The following is a 17,763-nucleotide window of genomic DNA, read 5'->3' as shown; positions in this document are numbered from 1 at the left end:
TAGAACATTTCTGTAATTGAATTATTTTAATTTTGTGTTGTGTTAAAACCACAGGGTATTCTTAACGTGGATTCTGCTTTATAAAATTCCGAAATGGAAAAAATGGTTCGGAGAGAACTTTGTGATCTAAGACCATTCATAGAACAACAGTTACTGAGTATCTGCTATGTGTGGACCCTTATTTTAGGTAGTAGGGATAAAGAGATGACTAATAAGACCTAAGTGGCATATTGGAGGAGAAACACAAATGACCCGTGGCCAGTTACAGAATTAATCAAACTCACTAATGTTTTCAAAGTTTGTGGTACAGTAAGAGATGCTTCTAAAAAATCAGATTGCCATTATTTTAGTAATGATAATGATACTGTTCAGTTTGGCAACAATTCAGAGAAATATTCAAACACTAATTTAAATTGACACAGTTTTCCTGGAAGGTAGTTTGGCAATAAGTATCAAAAGCCTTAAAAATACATAATCCCTTTGACCTAGTGTTTCTGCTTCTAAGGATTTATCCTAAAGAGAAAAAAGATTCCTGGAGAGATTTATTTACAGCGATGTTTATGGGACTTTGTAACAGTGGAAACTTGGAAATCTAAATATACAGTCATAGATTGTTAATTCAGTCATGATGCTTGCACAGGATTAAGTTTTTAAGATATTTAATGATATAAAGTGGAAAGTTCTATTATAATCAACTGGAAAATAATTTGTTAAAAGATTTATTTACTTATTTGAAAGGCAGAGTTAGAGACAGAGAGAGACCTTCCATCCACTGGTTGACTCCCCAAATGGCTGCAATTGGCCAGAGCTGTGCCAGTCCGAAACCAGGAGCTTCCTCTGGGTCTCCCACGTGGGTGTAGGGGCCACAGGACTTGGACCATCTTTCACTGCTTTCCCAGGCCATAATGGAGGGCCATTTGTTAAATATGTAATGCCTAGGAAAGTATTGGAATGATAAACTTGTGAGCACTGTTCCCCTCTGGATGGTAAGATAACAAGATTTTGTTTTCTCCTCTACATATACCTTTATTTGATTACAGTAAATGTAATAGTTTTGGGCCAGCAGTGTGGTGTAGCAGATAAAGCCACCACCTGCAGTGCCAGTATCCCATATGGGCACCAGTTCATGTCCCAGCTACTCCGCTTCCAATCCACCTCCTGGCCAATGGCCTGGGAAAGCAGCAGAAGATGGCCAAAGTATTGAGGTCCCTGTCACCCACATGGGAGACCTGGGTGAAGCTCCTGGCTCCTGGCTTTAGCCTGGCCCAACCCTGACCTATGCAGCCATCTGGGGAGTAAGCCAATGGATGGAGGATCTCTGTTTGTAATTCTGACTTTCAAATAAATAAATTTCTTTTAAAGGATAGGAAACAGGAAAATAGTTTTAAGATTACTTTAAAAGTCCAGTAAAAGTAACAGAAGGGCAGGTGTGTGCCACAGTGGTTAAGATGCTGCTTGAGTTGCCTGCATCTTGTGTCAGAGTGTGTGGGTTCAGATCCTGCCTCCACTTCCAACTCAGCTTCCTCCTAATGTCCGTCCTGGGAGGCAGCATCCCTACCAGCCATGTGAGTTCCCAGCTTCCTGATTGGGTACGGGCCCAGTCCCAGCTGTTGTAGGCATTTGGGGAGTGACCATCTCCCCTTTCTTGCAAATCAAATAAATAACTTAAAAAGAAAAGAAATAGCAGGATCTGTGTTCTGAGGATCCATCTGTACTACTAATAGAACATAGTGCAGTGAGAAAAGGCCTGTCATGAGTGACAAGAGGTCTGGTTTTAGTCACTAGTTCTGTGGCATGAGGTGAGTCAGAGTGTTTCTGGGCTGCACTGTTGTTAAATGACCTCTGGCCCTCCCCAGATCTCAGTGTCTGTTAATCCACAGAGTCTGCCCTGCCGTTGCCGTGCAGCCTGCACTTCGTATTTTACCCAGTGTCAGCTTGTCTCTAGGAGGAGCAGATTTCTCTCTTTAAAACTACCTTGAAACCTCAAGCCCTTAGCCACACGGCATGTCATTGCAGTGGAAAATTAAGCTTGTTTCTCAAAACAGAAACAAGACTTCTTAGTTAGTAGAAACAGTGTGCACTTGGAGAGAGGAGCTCTGCTGGTGAGCGTTGATTCTTCAGGCATCATGTTGTCAGTCCTGACTGAGCCTATGGTTGCACAGTGTAAAGGTGCCTTGTCTTCATACCCCAGTGAGTTCTTAAGTTTCAGCAGGTTTTATAAATGGAAAAATCTCAATGTCCTATTAAACTAAATTTCACTTTCTAAATGCAAATTCAGTACCTCCAAGGGTAGTTAATCTTAAGTCATACTTTCTCTTCCTTTAACTCTCGTGCAATAAAGTTGTAAAGCTGTCTCCTGTTGAAAATTAAGTTCTCTGAATTGAGGGGATAGATTTTAATGTCCTGGTTCTTAAATAGATACTTTGTTGGTATAATTGCTTTTAATTGTTTTTCTTCCCTTGTTAATGACAAGTGCAAACTTACTGAGAAAAATGCATTACTTTAAAAGTGAATGGCAAGCATACAATAAGACTGTTTTTGAATATTTTTAGGAAAGGATTCAGAGCCTGAAGCAAAGTATAGACTTCATGGCAGACTTGCAAAAAACTCGAAAGCAGAAAGATAGGACCGAAACGGCGCAGAGCGGGGAGGACAGCAGCTGCTGGCCGCGAGAGAGGGAAGACTCTGGAGAGGCCGAAGCACAAGCCTTCGGAAGTCCGAATAAGGACAATAAAAAGTAAAGAACCTTGGGAATGCTAACGGCCAAACTGTCTCTCCAAACTGCAAAGGGGGGAAGTCGTGTTTTGGGGCTAACTTGGGAAGACTGTCGTCCTGTCACTGACGGTGGCCTCCTGTCAGGCAAGTCCATGTGCTGACGGGATGCCCTTTTCTGAGACAGTTCTGTGTGTGGTTGTCCACACATGGCCCAGGAAACGGATTAGAATGTGGATTCTTCCCAAAGTACTTTGAGAACTAGTAAGTTATTTTTAGGGACTCCTATTTTCAGTGAGTTTATTTAAATAGAACTATTTGTTTAAGAAAAAAAATGTGTATTCGTTCTCTCATTCCATAAAGGAGGAGTTCAGCATAAGCACTGTTAGAGCTGCTCCCTAAGTAGATGGGCTATCGGAGGCGTGCGTGGTTTCCACTAGACATCAGCTGGAAGAAGCAGTAATGAATGTCTGGACCATGCAGGCAGTGGCCAGCATGGCTGGACGGTAGTCACGTGCACCTGCTCAGACCACTGACAGCCAGCTCCGATGGCCCAGCACCTCACCGTCCACTTCGGGGAAAGGTTGTAGTTACCAGTTTGAATTTCTTCTCACGTTGCAGAGAACGTAATACCTGTCACAGGTTCTTTGTTCTGCTTTTGAGATTTACACATTTTTAAGTGTGTATTTTAAATTTTAGTTTTAAAAGCTAAACTTTAAAGAAGCAAATTGTATACGCCTCCCTATTCAAGGTAATATTTAAGGTAGAATTCATTTCTGTGGATGTACTCAGAAAACCATTTAGATGGGTAACACTGGCCCGTTTCCTGGGCCATGTGTGGACAACCACACACAGAACTGTCTCAGAAAAGGGCATCCCGTCAGCACATGGACTTGCCTGACAGCAACATACTAGGTTTTTCTTGTTATTTGAGCATTTTTGGGGGCCCTTACCAGATCATTAAGGAACAAAATTCTAATTAGGATGATAATACAATTGTCTCCGCTTTGGTTGTATTTATATTTGGAATTCCTTTTAATGTTTTCATATTATTTGCTTTTTTTTTTTTCACTTAATATTAATGTGTATTTTCAGGAAAGACAAAGATGTACTTGAAGATAAATTTAAAAGCAGTAATTTAGAAAGGGAGCAAGAGCAGATTGACCGCATCGTTAAGGAGTCTGGAGGAAAGCTGACCAGGCGGCTGGTGAACAGTCAGGTGACCAAGCTTCTCTGTTCTCTCCTGTCCGTCCGAACGTTCTTCTGTGCTTTCATCCACACCTGTCGTGGAGCACAGCATCTACCCAGGCAAAATTGGTAACATGTCTGCTGTTAGAGAGCATGATCCGTTTTATCCTCTGCTACTAGGTTTTTGGGTTTGGGTGGTTTGTGTGTGTGTGTGACAATTTGTTGCAAAATTGGAAAGTGAACTACTGTTTTTAAGTTTGCGAGAAGCATTTATATTGTGGTCTTTTGAAATTGTTTAGCATATTGGGGTTTTTTTGTTTTGTTTTTTAAGATTTATTTACTTATTTGAAAGTCAGAGAGTGAGAGAGGTCTTCCATCCACTGGTTCACTCCCAAGATGGCTGCAACGGCCAGAGCTGGGCCAATCCAAAGCCGGGAGCCCGGAGCTTCTTCCAGGTCTCCCATTTGGGTACAGGGGCCCAAGTGCTTGGGTATATACCACTGCTTTCCCAGGCTATAGCAGAGAGCTAGATTGGAAGTGGAGCAGCTGGGACACATGAGATGTCAGCACTGCAGAATGGGGCTTCAACCTGCTGTACTACATCACTGGCCCCAGCAATATTAGTTTTAAAACTTGAAAACCAAGTGGATTTGTACATGACTTTGGGCAAGTCATTTCCCTTCCCTGGTCCGATAGTAGGCTCCTTTTTGGACAGTCAGGGTAGAACGAGGTGGACTTCAGGACCCACGCAACTCTTCACAATTCTGCGGTTTCCCTGATCTCCATTTCTGTAGCCCATCAGCCCCTGTCTGTGGAGACACATGTGAAAAATCAGCATTTTCATTTGGTTTAAAGTGAGTCACACATATACTCATAGGTGTGAGTATAGGTAGAATTGGGATGTAGAAGCCTGTTTATCTCATTTGAATACTTTGGATCATTGCAGTGTGAATTTGAAAGAAGGAAACCAGATGGAACAACTACGTTGGGACTTCTCCATCCTGTGGATCCCATTGTAGGAGGTAGGCGCACAGTGAGAATGCATGAACTTGGTGCTGTGGGTAGTGGACAGTAACAGCCTGAAGGTCGACAAGCCCATCTGTGTTACTATCCGTGAAGCAGCCGTATTTCAAGGTAACAGCCTGACTTCCATCATCCTGAGAGAGGCACTGAAGATCGAGCTTGCTGTAAACTCAAAGGCCATTTACTCACCAGTAGCAGAACCACAGGATTCAGCCCTGGTTTTGACAGACTCTGGTATATCTGCTTGGTTATTTCTAGAGATGTTTCATATCCTCACATCGCTTACTTTTTTTGTTTTAGTGAATAGAATTCATGAACGTGCCATGTAGCGCCTTAATAGTAACAGAGTACTTGAACTTAATGAAATGTTTGGCACTGTGGTTAGTAAAAAGTTTATAAAGCTTGGGAATCTTACAGAACCTCACTCAGATTTCTGTTTTCTCGGATGGTGTTTTAGTGGCAATAGTGTAAGAAATATTTTGAAAATTAATGTAAGAATAGGAACTTTTTGCCCTTCATTTGAGGGGAAAATCATGGTAAGCTAATGTGAGATTGTTGATTCATGTAATACCCCTTTTTATATTGTTATGAAGAGAGATAATTGGTTATACAAAAATGAGTAACTACAGAATTTCAATATTACTTGCTCTGGCCTAGGCGCTGTCAAGGGTAGAGTTGCTTATATAGTGGGGGAGGGGTCATCAGCTCAGAAGTTGCCTATGGTATGAGCATTGCTAAGGACTGTCTGTGTCAGGCTAAGTGCCCAGGAGAAGCATCCCTGTCATTGTACATAGCACAGGGCATCTACCTACTGTTTGAAGATGATGTTTCAGTGATCCAGAAAAGTTAGTGGGAGAGAAAGAATGGCGGAGACAAGCAGGTGACAGAACGTTAAAGTGCAAGCCACTTGCTGCATTTGAAGACAGACAGGACGAGCCTGTTAAGCCTCTGCAGGAGGACACTGATGGAGCATAAGGAACCAGTGCTCTGTTTTGAAAACAAAGTTCATCTTTTACTTTCTGTGAACTTTTCATAGTAGAATTATATATGATCATAGGTCACAGTAACAGCCTCAGGATTGAGAATGTTACCTTTGTATTACAGCAGTGTTGGAAATACGGTGGTAGGAGATGCAGCTGGCTTGATTTAGGTGACCCTTTAAGACCTGCTGCTTTCTTGGCCTTGTGTCTGCTCTCAGCTCTGGGTGTGGTTTCCTGAGTTCCAGCTCCAGCAGGCAAATCAAAGGCAAGCAAAGCTGACTGCACTCTTCATGGGCACAACAGCTTCCTCAATGGCCACTTTGCTTGTTTAAGGAGCAAGATACCCCTGTTCCTCTTTTCAGCTTCAGCCTCAGGGTAAAGCTACCCGTACCTGTTAGGAAATCAAATTCTGGACTGTTCTCCAAGGAGAGGTCTGCTTTAGAGGTGCCCAGCAGCACTTTGCTCACACAGTCACCTTGGCAGCAGCCTCTGTTGCAGGGTGTGGATTTGCAGAAGCCAAGGGTCTTCCTCCAGAGAGAGTTCTTCCTGTTGCATAGTGCAGGATTGGGCCTGGTTCAGCTTTATCCATTCTCATAGGTGCCCACCTCTTGTTCCTGTTCATGTCCCATATTCCCGGTTTCATTACAGGGATTCATTCCTGGTTTATAGAGATCACATTTTTTTAAAAAATACTTCTTTATTTGAAAGGCAGAGTTAGAGAGGTAGAAACAGAGAGACAGATCTTCCATCTGCAGTTTCAATCCCCAGATGGCTGCAACTGCTAAGGCTAGGCCAGGCCAAAGCCAGGAGCTTCTTCCAGGCCTCTCACATGGGTATCAGGGCCCAAGGATTTAGGCCATCCTGCACTGCTTTTCCAGGAGCATTATCAGGGAGCTGGATCGGAAGTGGAGCAGCTGGACTCGAACCAGCGCCCACATAGAATGCCGGCGTCGTAAGCAGCAGCAGCAGCGTTACCCACTACACCATAACACCAGCCCCAGATCACATTTTTAAAGGCTGTCCTCCGTTGCACTACAAGTATGCATTTCATAGGTAGTAATTTATCCTTCGAGCATCGTGAGTTCTCTTCTTTTTTTCTTTCTTTCTTTCTTTTTAAGATTTATTTATCTGAAAGGCAGAGCATGGCAGGGGGCAGGGAGAGATTTTTCCATCTGCTGGTTCACTTGCCCTAAATGACCGCAGTAACTTGGACAGGGCCGGGCCGAAGCCAGAAATTGCCTCCTGGTCTCCCACGTGGGTCCAGGGCCTGAGCACTTGGGCCATCTTCCGCTGCCCTCCCTAGCACATTAGCAGGGAACTGGATCAGAAGCAGAGTAGCTAGGTCTTGAGCTTGGTTAGTGTCACAAGCAGCAGCTTAACCTGCATCATGTAACTCATTTAAAAGGCAGAGTCACAGAGGCAGAGAGAGGTCTTCCAACCGCTAGTTCACTCCCCAGATGGCCACAACGGCCGGAGCTGCACCGATCCAGAGGCTGGAGCCAGGAGCTTCTTCCAGGTCTCCCACTTGGGTGCAGCAGCCCAAGGACTTAGACCATCCTCTACTACTTTCCCAGGCCATAGCAGAGAGCTGGGTGGGAAGTGGAGCAGCCGGGACTTGAACCAGCAACCACATGGGGTGCCAGCGTCACAGCGCCGGCCCCTTAGTGAAATTTAACATGGTTGTAAAGAATTCCAGAAAGCAGTAGGCTATAATGAGAGTCCCAGGTTTTGGTCCTGGCTACATTTCTTTCTGAGCTCTGATTTTCTTTCTTAAAAATAGATAACAGGGGCAGGTATGTAACCCACATCCATCATCAGAGAACCGGAGTTTGCTTCTTGGCTCCAGCTGTTGGCTTCAGTGTCTCGCTATCGCAGATCATGGGAGGCAGCAATGATGGCTCAAGTAGTGGGGCTCTGGTTCCGTCTCCAGTCCTGAGCCAGCCCCAGCCATTGCAGCCATCGGATGGGGGCAGTCTGTCTCATTCATAGATAGATAGATGCATAAATACATAAATAAATGGACTTTGTAAGGGCTACCCAACCTTCGCAGTCTTGTAGCTGACATGGATACACAGGAAAGCATTCAACAAAGTGCCCTGTAGGTCATTACTACATATGCCTCCTTCAGCGTGCTCGGTTTTCTGTTTTAGAACCAGGCTACTGCCCTGTAAGATTGGGAATGACAACGGGAAGACTTCAGTCGGGAGTGAATACCTTGCAGGGCTTCAAAGAGGATAAGAGGAACAAAGTAACTCCAGGTGAGGCTCCCGCGCTGCAGTATGTGGTTTCTCTTTCCTGTCTTAAGTTAGGGAAAGGAGTTGTAATCACCACTCATTGCTTTTTCATTAGCTCGCCTGATGATGTTTTTACAACATCACTTAGCTGTTTCATTAACTTCAGAAGAAAGTGGGGAGTCAAGTATTCGTATTCAGAATAAATTTTGTGTCGTGTCCCCCCCCCCCCCCCGCTTCCCTTTGTAGCAACTTTAATTGCAACTTTACAGAAGTCTGTTTGGGAGAAAATACTGTCTTGAATATCTGTCAAAGCAGTCAAGTTAGAAGGAAGTAATCTGGTGAAACAAGTGGATAGGTTGACATGTAGGTTAAAGAATAGCATTGCAGTGTTTAATTTTTCCAACAGTGTTATACTTGAATTATGGACCCTACAGTTCTTATGCACCGCATTATGACTCCACATTTGCAAACATCAGCAAGGACGACTCTGACTTAATCTATTCGACTTACGGGGAAGACCCTGATCTCCCAAGTGATTTCAGGTGAGTCACGAGCTAGCTAATCAATATTCATCACACCCTGTGTCTCACAGTGTGCAGAGGTAACTTGTGGATGGCCTGCCAAATGGTAGAAAGTGTTTTCAGTACCTTTTATAAATTGACACATAATTATCATCCTGTAATGAGAACTAAATATTTTAAAGAGAAAACTTGGCATTCGCAGCATTTTAATTGTTACAAAAAATGTTTTTGAAGATGCTGTGTACCTCAGCTGATTCACATTGAGGAGTTTGTTACTTCAAAATGTTGATGTGCCATCTGCTCTACCGTAACAGTGTTGTGTGTCAATGAGTTGTGTTGCAAACTTGAGCTATTTGGAAACCCACAGTGCATTTCCCACAAGACAGGAAGTGAAGGACACAGTGGGTTCCTAAGGCAACCCACAACAAGCCTGGCTGACCCATCACATACCTGACAGAGCATTGCAATCACTCGCAGCAGTCCCTTTTTAGGTGTTTCTGTGGTAGGTTACAGAGCTTTGCATCCCATCAACATAATGAGCTGCCATCCTGATTCACAAGGCTCTGGCTCAGGGTGGGGCATTGAGCCTATGTTACTCCTTCTTGGCCGTGGCGTCTTGTTAGCTTTCATTATGGATCATTGACCAGTCTCCTGATTTTCTGACAAAGGGGCGAATATGAACAGATTCCCCAAGGCTTTGCTCTGCCAGTGGAGTTGTTACAAGGCAGGAGTTCCTAAATCAGAAACTGACTATGGTTTCAGATGAACTCATTTATATCCTTCAGACCTCATCAGTTTAAACAAATTCTGTACCTTCCACAAGTAGGTACTGTGTGCCCACTGTGTGGCAGGCGTTCTTGTAGCTGCTGGGGGTTCCATAGAGAAACTGGCAGACTGCCCCCTCTTGTCAGCTGGTGCTAAGTGCTTGGAGGAAGGGAAAGCCGCAGGAGAGGCCAGGCAGGGAAATCTGCTGGTGATGGCTGAGCAGAAACTGAAGGTGGGGAGGAATCCATCCTTGCAGTGAAATAGCTGTGCAAAGACTGCTGGGCCCGAGGAACAGCAAGAAGAACCACAAGGAGCAGGAGTGAAAAGGAACGTGTTTCAGAGAGGTAATCAGTGGGAGTGAAGCTTCGTAAGGGCTTGGAGTTCTGTTGTTAGACAGTACAGTGACCCATGTCTGGCTTATATTTTAAAAGGATCTATTGCTGCTATGTTAAGAATAGACTGCAGGAGGACACAGTGGGGCGGGGCACTGCGGGGTCGAGGGGCGTGCTGTTTGTTACAGTGGTTTGGCCACCACGTGGGACAGCTGCATCCTCTACCACAGTGTCTGTGTTCAGGTCCTGGCTCTGCTTCCAACTCCAGCTTCCTGCTGTTGAGCACCCTGGGAGGAAGCAGGCTGCAGCTCAAGTAGCTGAGTCCCTGCTACCCAGGTGGGAGACCCAGAATGAGTTCCTGGCTCAGCCCTGGCTATTTGGAGTGTTTGGGGAATAAACCAGCAGATAGAAGATTTCTATCTCTATGTCTTTGCTTTTCAAATAAGTTGAACCACATATACAAATTTTAAAAAAATTGAAGGGAGTAACAGAACGGGAGTGACAGTATGTTGGAAAGCAGTCAGTAGTCTGCCGGTAGCATTGCTCTTATCCATTAAAGTGGGTGTGAGAGAGAGGTCAAGGGTGACTCTGGTGTTTGCAGGCTGAGCCAGGAGGATGTGGTTGTTATTTATGGAGAAGGCAAGACTTTGGAATACTGCCTTAGAGTGGAGATCCATCAGTCAGTTTTGGATATTTTAAATGTTTAAAATTTACTTTATTTGAAAGGCAGACAAAGATCTTCCATCTTTTGGTTCACTCCCAATTGCCCACAATAGCCAGGGCTATGCCAGGCCAAAGCCAGGAGCCTGGAATTCCGTAGGGGTTGCCCATGTGAGTGGCAGGGACCCAAGTACCTAAACTATCACCTGCTCCCTCCTGGGATGTGCATTAACAAGCTGGGTTTGCAAGCAGAGTTGGGACTCAAACCCAGGCACTCCCATATGGCATACAGATGTCCCAAGCCGTGTCTTAACCACTGAGCCAAATGCCCACTCCAGTTTTAGGTATTTTAAGCTTGAAATACCTGTTAGACATCCAGATGGAGTTACGCAGAGGGTCTGAGTCCAACTAGAGGTAGGACGTTGAGAACTTTTAATGTATCTGAAAGTCTGAAGTGAACAGTGAAGTGCTGAGCAAGGATCCCGAAGGCCTGCGCTCCAGGCCCTCACCAGTGAGGTTTCAATTCCCTCTGTAGGGTTCCCAGCAACGTTTCATCTTCACTGTTTTCTTGACACTGTTTAATTCTCTCATCATGCTAAACTTAACATTAGTAATATGCAAATAAAGGGTTTTTTCTAGACAGAAGATTTTTACATCATGGCATATTAGCTAAGGCATCTAATGGTAATGGCTACAATAGGAAGATTAAGCCAGTGGAGATGATTTATATGGAAGTGACTTCTCCAACTCTCTTTCAGCATCCATGAGTTCTTGGCCACATGCCAAGATTATCCATACGTGATGGCAGATAGTTTACTGGATGTTTTAACAAAAGGAGGGCACTCCAGGACCTTGCAGGAGTTGGAGACGGTAAGAATGCTGCTAAAGAAACATGGTAATTTATTGCTGCCCTCAAGTGTTAGTCACTCAGTGTTGTGAAACCATGGGATTAACCAGTGTGACAGCTGAATCCATTCCCCTGCAACGGCAGCCCAGCGCTGGGGAGGCCATGGGTGCAGGACAGTAAACAGAAAGGAGTAACTCAGCTGCCAGGACTCACGGGCCAGAGCCTGGTCATTAGCTCCTAATCTAGGGAATGTGAGATTCAGAAGTGGAGTTTACAACTCAAGAACCAGGGTGCCGCGTACCCTGACAAAAAAGGAAGAGCTTGCTCACTGGCTTGAAACCAAGTTGGCTGACATGATAGGGGATGCCCTTTTCCTTATTATGCGGTGACAGTGCAGTGGTGGGAACCTCAGTTAGAAGTGAACAGCGGCCGGCGCCACGGCTCAATAGGCTAATCTTCCACCTGCAGCGCCGGCACACCAGGTTCTAGTCCTGGTCAGGGCGCCGGATTCTGTCCTGGTTGCCCCTCTTCCAGGCCAGCTCTCTGCTATGGCCCGGGAAGGCAGTGGAGGATGGCCCAAGATCTTGGGCCCTGCACCCGCATGGGAGACCAGGAGAAGCACCTGGCTCCTGGCTTCAGATCAGCGAGATGCACTGGCCGCAGCAGCCATTGGAGGGTGAACCGACGGCAAAAAGAAGACCTTTCTCTCTATCTCTCTCTCTCTCACTATCCACTCTGCCTGTTAAAAAAAAAAAAAAAAAGTGAACAGCTTCCTTATTGCCGTCTTCCATTAGCACTTGTTAACTACCTCTAGTGCACTTGGAGAGAGTCTGGGTAGTTGCATCTTGAGTTGGACTCAAAGATTAGAAACAGAAAATGTCCCTCCTGGTACAGGGGGAGTTGGTCTCCAGAACGTCCATATCACCATTGCAAGAGGAGCCCTGTGTTTGGGAGGTCGCCTGTCCACAGCTGCACGGGGAGCTGTTGCTCTGTGGGTATCCTGGTGGCAGAACTAAAAGTTCCAGATAACCGCTATAAAAATCCTAGCACTTGAACTTTCTTCCCACAGCCTGAAAAAATAGTAAAATTCACACTGGTTTGAGTCCTGGCTCCTCTGCTTCTGATCCAGCATTCCTGCTAATACACCTGGGAAGGCAGCAGATAATGACCCGAGTGCTTGAGTCCCTGCCACCCATGTGGGAGACCAGGATGGATTTCTGGGCTCCTGGCCCAGCCCTGGCTTTTGGGAGGATGTGAGAAGTAAACCAGCAAATGGAACATCTCTTTCTCTCCCCTTCTGCCATTATGCCTTTCAAATAAATTAATTAAAAATAAATTTATAATTTATACTCTCTCCTTCCTGTTGGTTAGTCTGAATGAATAACTCAGTTTTCATTTGGTGAATCTGACATGTTTCAAAATGCAAGATTTCTCTGCCCTTCAATCCAGCGGTTCCTCTTTTCAGAATTTATCCTAGGAAAAAAGAGTTACTATGTAATGTAATTATAATTTGTAGAGATTGACAGTTGGGTAAATAAATCGCAGTCCAGCCTTACTGTTTGTTTGCTGTCCGTGACACATTTGTCTCTTGTTTACATGTGCATTATCTCTAAGAATGGGATTGTGGGAGGCTTTCACGTTCTCTGTGATCTCTGGTAATTGAAAATGTCCCTTGGGTTCCTTCCTGTCTTCTCCTTGTCAGAGATCTACCTGCTGTCGAAAGCAGACTCCACTGATGGAGATACTGATGTTTGTTTACCGGATAACTTTCTTAAAGTGTAGCTTTTTGATCAGGCATAGATGAATCTCAACTCAAAAAATACTTCAGAATATTAATAATTATGTTTAATTCATTTTGCTTTAAAAAGTTGTAGTCCTGAGGTTTCTATTCTTGGTACTTCTTTCTCTTGCAGTGAAATTCATTTTCTTTTTTCCTTAATATTTGTCTTTGCATGTATTTTTTCATTAAAAGATTGTTTTCCTTTATCCTCACAGTCATCACCTGAAGATGAAAGCCAGCCTAGGACCCTTGACACAGCGAAAGAAATGGAGGTGGCTGTTTTATTCCTTACAAGTAGTAGTCAAATTGAGAGTAAGCTAAAAGTCCTAAACGATAAAGCTTTGTATCAGGATAAAAATACTCATTCTTTGAGACTCATCTGAGAGCGAAGAACGTACCTCTGCCTGCAGGGAACTCAGTAGCACCTAATGCAGTAGAGAGCCGGAGCAGCCACTGTGCGTGTGAATGTACCGGCCGTGGGCCTAGGCTGGGGGCACTCACCGCCCTCAGCAGCTGAGATCTGCACAGAGGGGATGCCGAGTGACCTGGGCCAGGAGGGTGACAAGGCCACTCCCAGCAGTCAGGGCCGGGCGTCTGAAATGGGCAGAACCATGCGGGAGCTCAGAATGAGTGACCTGAGAGGTCCCTGGGGCAAGACGGAGGGCTGGTGAGGCCAGGTGCATGAGAGCAGTCTTGCGCAGTGCAAAGTCAGGCTTTTATCCCGGAAGGTAGGGTGCTGTGAGAACATAGGGAGAAGAAAAGGCGCTGTGAGAAGCTGCAGGACTCGTGCACCAAAAGTGACATGACCTGGCAGGTGAGGGGTGGGGGTAGTAGCATTGTCTCATGTGGAAGTACAGGATGAAGACCCCCTGTATGATGGGGAAGGAAGTCACACTTGGTTGTAGATGAGGTGAGTGGGACCAGGGACAGTGGAGGTTATAGGCCTGCAGCCCACAGTGGGCATCTGACAATTCCTAGTGTGCAGGGAGAATTTCATTTCGGTCGTTAGCCTGGGCAAGACCCAGCAGGTCAGAGGGCAGTAGCTGTCGGAAGCAAGAGAAACAGTTCCCATAACGTGGTGGTGCGAAAGAGAGGCTTCAGAGAGTCAAATACTGGAGCGGGAGAAACTGGCTGGTGAGGTCGGACAGGAGGGGGAGACTTTAGCCCTGTAACAGCGGGAGAAAAATCCCACCCGACCTCGTGTCGCAGTTTATCAGTGGGATTTACACCAGAGGAGGAGGAGCCAGGCAAGTTTGTGATCATAGTGGGGGCAAGAGGGAAAGACATTGGAGAAGGGACAAGAAGTTGGGGAAGAATGAAAGGTGGGCCAGCGTTGCGGCACAGCAGGGAAAGCCACTACCTGCGACACCAATGCCAGCGCCCCATGTGGGGACCAGTTTGTGTCCTGGCTGCTCTCCTTGCAATCCAGCTCCCTGGTGATGTCTGGGGCCACCCACGTGAGAGCCGGAGGAAGCGCCGGCCTCCTGGCTTCTGTCTGGCCCAGCCCTAACCCTGCAGCCATCTGGGGGAATGAACTAGCAAATGGAAGATCTCTCTCCCTCTCTTTCTGGAACTCTTTCAAATAAATGGGGCTGTGAGGCGTGCACTGAGGTGGCACAGCGTAAGTACGTGCTGACACCAAGTTGCACAGCTCGTCAGTTTTCCTCTACCTTACACTTGCAGCCTGTACATGGGTGTAAGTGGAGAAACCAGGTGTTCGGATTGGGCTGGCAGTGCAAGGCCGTAGTGTCAACGGAACCCTCTGCTCGGGTCACTTCAGTATCTGGTTCGCCGTTCCTCGAGAGCGTCGCTGAGGCTGTGGGGACTTGGGAGGCTCACAATTCCAGACACAGAACTCCGCCCTTTCCAAGCTTGTTGCTTCCCTGCGGGCTGCCAGCCTGGGCGGGGGCCTGAAGGAGACTCGGCAGCACGGTGCTGTGTTACAGGCCTGCTGTAGGAGAGCAGGCGTGTGTGACCAGGTGTGCTGACCTGCGGGCCTTCCAGTCTCGCACACACCTGCGTTGTAATTGCCAAAAACGCCTCACTGTTCAGGCAGTAAGAAGGCTGTTGGTTACTTCAGAATGGTTGCGGTGTGAAACAAATGATGGAAGTTGTCTACGTTATAGTACAGAAGTATGGATTTGCGTATACATTTTTTTTTTTTCCAAACTATGGAAATAGCCCTTTTTATTATTTATTTGAAAGAGCTAGGCCAGCGCCGCGGCTCAACAGGCCAATCCTCCGCCTGCGGCGCCGGCACACCAGGTTCTAGTCCCAGTCAGGGCACGGGATTCTGTCCCGGTTACCCCTCTTCCAGGCTAGCTCTCTGCTGTGGCCCGGGAATGCAGTAGAGGATGGCCCAAGTCCTTGGGCCCTGCACTCCATGGGAGACCAGGAGAAGCACCTGGCTCCTGGCTTCGGATCAGCGCGGTGCGCTGGCCACGGCAGCCATTGGAAGGTGAACCAATGGCAAAAGGAAGACCTTTCTCTCTCTCTCACTGTCCACTCTGCCTGTCAAAAAAAAAAAAAAAAAAAAAAAAAACTACAGAGAGAGAAAGACAGAGGTCTTTGATCTGCTGGTTCACTTCCCAGATGGCCATATGGCCAGGACCGGGCCAGGCCAAAGCCAGGAGCTTCTTCCAGGTTTCCTGTGTAGGTGGCAGGGTCAGTACTTGGGCCATCTTCCACTGCTTTTCCCAAGCCATTAGCAGGGAGCTGGATTGGAAGTGGAGCAGCCAGGACATAAACCAGCACACATACAGGATGCTGGTGTCGCAGGCAGCAGCTCTACCTGCTAGGCTACAATGCTGACCCCGGAAATAGTAGCCTCTTAGAAGTGTTCTGGGAAGATAGTATTTGTAGGTCTCAGAATTATGCCTCCTTAGTACTCAGGTAGAATAAGGTGCCTGTAAACACACCCATCTTGCTGATGTCAGTGAGCAAGCCAAGTCCTGTTTTTCTTCTGAAACAGATTACAGAGATAGAACCAGCAGGGCGTTTGGACCCCAGCTCTCAGGACAGGCTCACAGCACTGAAAGCAGTCACGAGCTTTGGCGCTCCAGTTGAAGTCTTTGACTCGGAAGGTAAGTGCCTCCACGGTGTTGGTGGAAGCTCTAACACAGGCGTCGGGCTTATTGTCACAGCAGCACGAGAACATCTTGGCTGACTGAAGTGAACAGAAAGCTGATTCTAACCAGGAAATAGCAACTCCTCTGAGAGTAGGACTCGCTCTACCACACGAGGTGAAACAGAGTTGTGTCCATGGTTTCTTGAGCGTGTTCTTTTTCTTCCACATAGAAGCTGAAGTGTTCCAGAGGAAACTTGATGAGACCACCAAATTGCTCAGGGAGCTGCAGGAAGCCCAGAACGAGCGCCTCAGCACCAGACCCCCTCCCAACATGATCTGTCTTCTGGGTCCCTCGTATAGAGAAATGCATCTCGGTATGTTGCCTCCCTCCCCCCCCCCCCCCCCCCCCGAGGGAGCGCAGGAGTGGGAGCGTGAGGGAAAGTCTGTAGTGAGTTTATTGTTTGCATTTGTCAATTCACTCTTTGTGTTTTTAAAAATTTTCCTAGAGTTGGAGACGTTTTCTGTTAATACCTCAGACCTTTTTTTTTTTTTTTTCTTTGTAGCTGAACAGGTGACCAATAATCTTAAAGAACTTGCACAACAGGTAACTCCAGGCGATATTGTAAGCACATACGGAGTTCGAAAAGCAATGGGGATTTCCATTCCTGCCCCCGTCGTCGAGGACGGCCTTGTGGATTTAACAGAAGGTACACAGCCTGTTTCCCGGGGAGGGCGGGAGGCTGTCATGAATAGATGTCCTCTGCCCTCAGATAACATTTGGAAGGCTTGGTCTTTGGGGACTTTGATTTTTTTTTTTTTTTTTTTTTAGTTGGAGCTCTCATTCAGACACATTCCCTACATACTCAGCACAGCCAGGGTTGGAGCAGGCTGAAGCCAGTTTCCCACACAGGTGGCAAGGACCCAAGGACTTGAGCATCACCTGCTGCCTCTCCTGGTGTACATTAGCAGGAAGCTGGGTCAGGAGTGGAGCCAGGACTTAGCCTCGGCTCTCTCCGCGGGAAGTAGGGGCTTAACTGCTGTGCCACACAGCTGCCCTCTGTCTGTAAGATGTAAAGCAGCCTTCCGTTCTCTTTCCATCTTGTCTAAAGACTTTACACATTTGCTGAAAAAGCGATAGTAATAATAACAACCAGATGATGCACCTGCTCTTACCTTGAATGTAGCAAAGCAGGGCTGTGCCAGCTGTTTGCTAGCTTTATCGTCGCTGCCCTTTTTCAGTTCAGAGGGAGGGAATGCTGAATGAAACGGTGCCTTTTCCTTTCAGATTTGGAAGAACCTCCAAGGACTGATGTTGCCGAGTGTGGGCCTGATGGGATTGGAAGCTAACTGGTATTTGATTATATATTATGTACATATTTTTTTCATTCTGAACTTGGAAATGCTTTTCAGAAGATATTAAATATTTGTAAATTGTGTTTTTAATTAAACTTTGGAACAGTTAACTTTAGTGTTCCAGAGGTTGGACTTCTGTTAGGTAATAAAGTCAAACCTGGGACTCGGAGCAGTACTGTGCTGTCAGCTAAGTCTCCCCTTGACCTCCCCCGCGGGTGAAATAAGCGGCTGAGGAGACAAACAGCAACCAAGTCTCAAATAATTAAAATCCTTGTTCATTATTTGCCCTGTCCCCCTTTAG

The 17,763-nt window shown here is 46.3% G+C and overlaps 1 protein-coding gene across 8 annotated transcripts in view; it reads left to right on the top strand.

The window, feature by feature from the left end:
- The window catches only part of BRD7 (bromodomain containing 7), a 48,028-nt gene that overhangs the window by 25,445 nt on the left and 4,820 nt on the right, over positions 1–17,763 (top strand). For 3 of the 8 annotated variants that reach the window (XM_062177331.1, XM_062177332.1, XM_062177330.1), the window contains exons 8-18: positions 2,553–2,737; positions 3,808–3,931; positions 4,847–4,922; positions 8,054–8,161; positions 8,544–8,679; positions 11,174–11,285; positions 13,258–13,314; positions 16,014–16,125; positions 16,340–16,483; positions 16,673–16,816; positions 17,395–17,459. In XM_062177331.1, coding sequence (XP_062033315.1) covers positions 2,553–2,737; positions 3,808–3,931; positions 4,847–4,922; positions 8,054–8,161; positions 8,544–8,679; positions 11,174–11,285; positions 13,258–13,314; positions 16,014–16,125; positions 16,340–16,483; positions 16,673–16,816; positions 17,395–17,456 — 1,260 coding nt within the window. In that variant the 3' untranslated portion in view covers positions 17,457–17,459. Of the gene's footprint in view, positions 1–2,552; positions 2,738–3,807; positions 3,932–4,846; positions 4,923–8,053; positions 8,162–8,543; positions 8,680–11,173; positions 11,286–13,257; positions 13,315–16,013; positions 16,126–16,339; positions 16,484–16,672; positions 16,817–17,394; positions 17,717–17,763 lie in introns of those variants that run through there. The other 5 variants (XM_062177334.1, XM_062177329.1, XM_062177333.1 and 2 more) reach the window with 3 other exon arrangements.

This window comes from Lepus europaeus, chromosome 19 (genome assembly GCF_033115175.1).
Source record: "Lepus europaeus isolate LE1 chromosome 19, mLepTim1.pri, whole genome shotgun sequence".
NCBI lineage: Eukaryota > Metazoa > Chordata > Mammalia > Lagomorpha > Leporidae > Lepus > Lepus europaeus.
The sequence above is the reverse complement of the archived record's forward strand: the minus strand, read 5'-3'. Positions and strand labels throughout refer to the sequence as shown.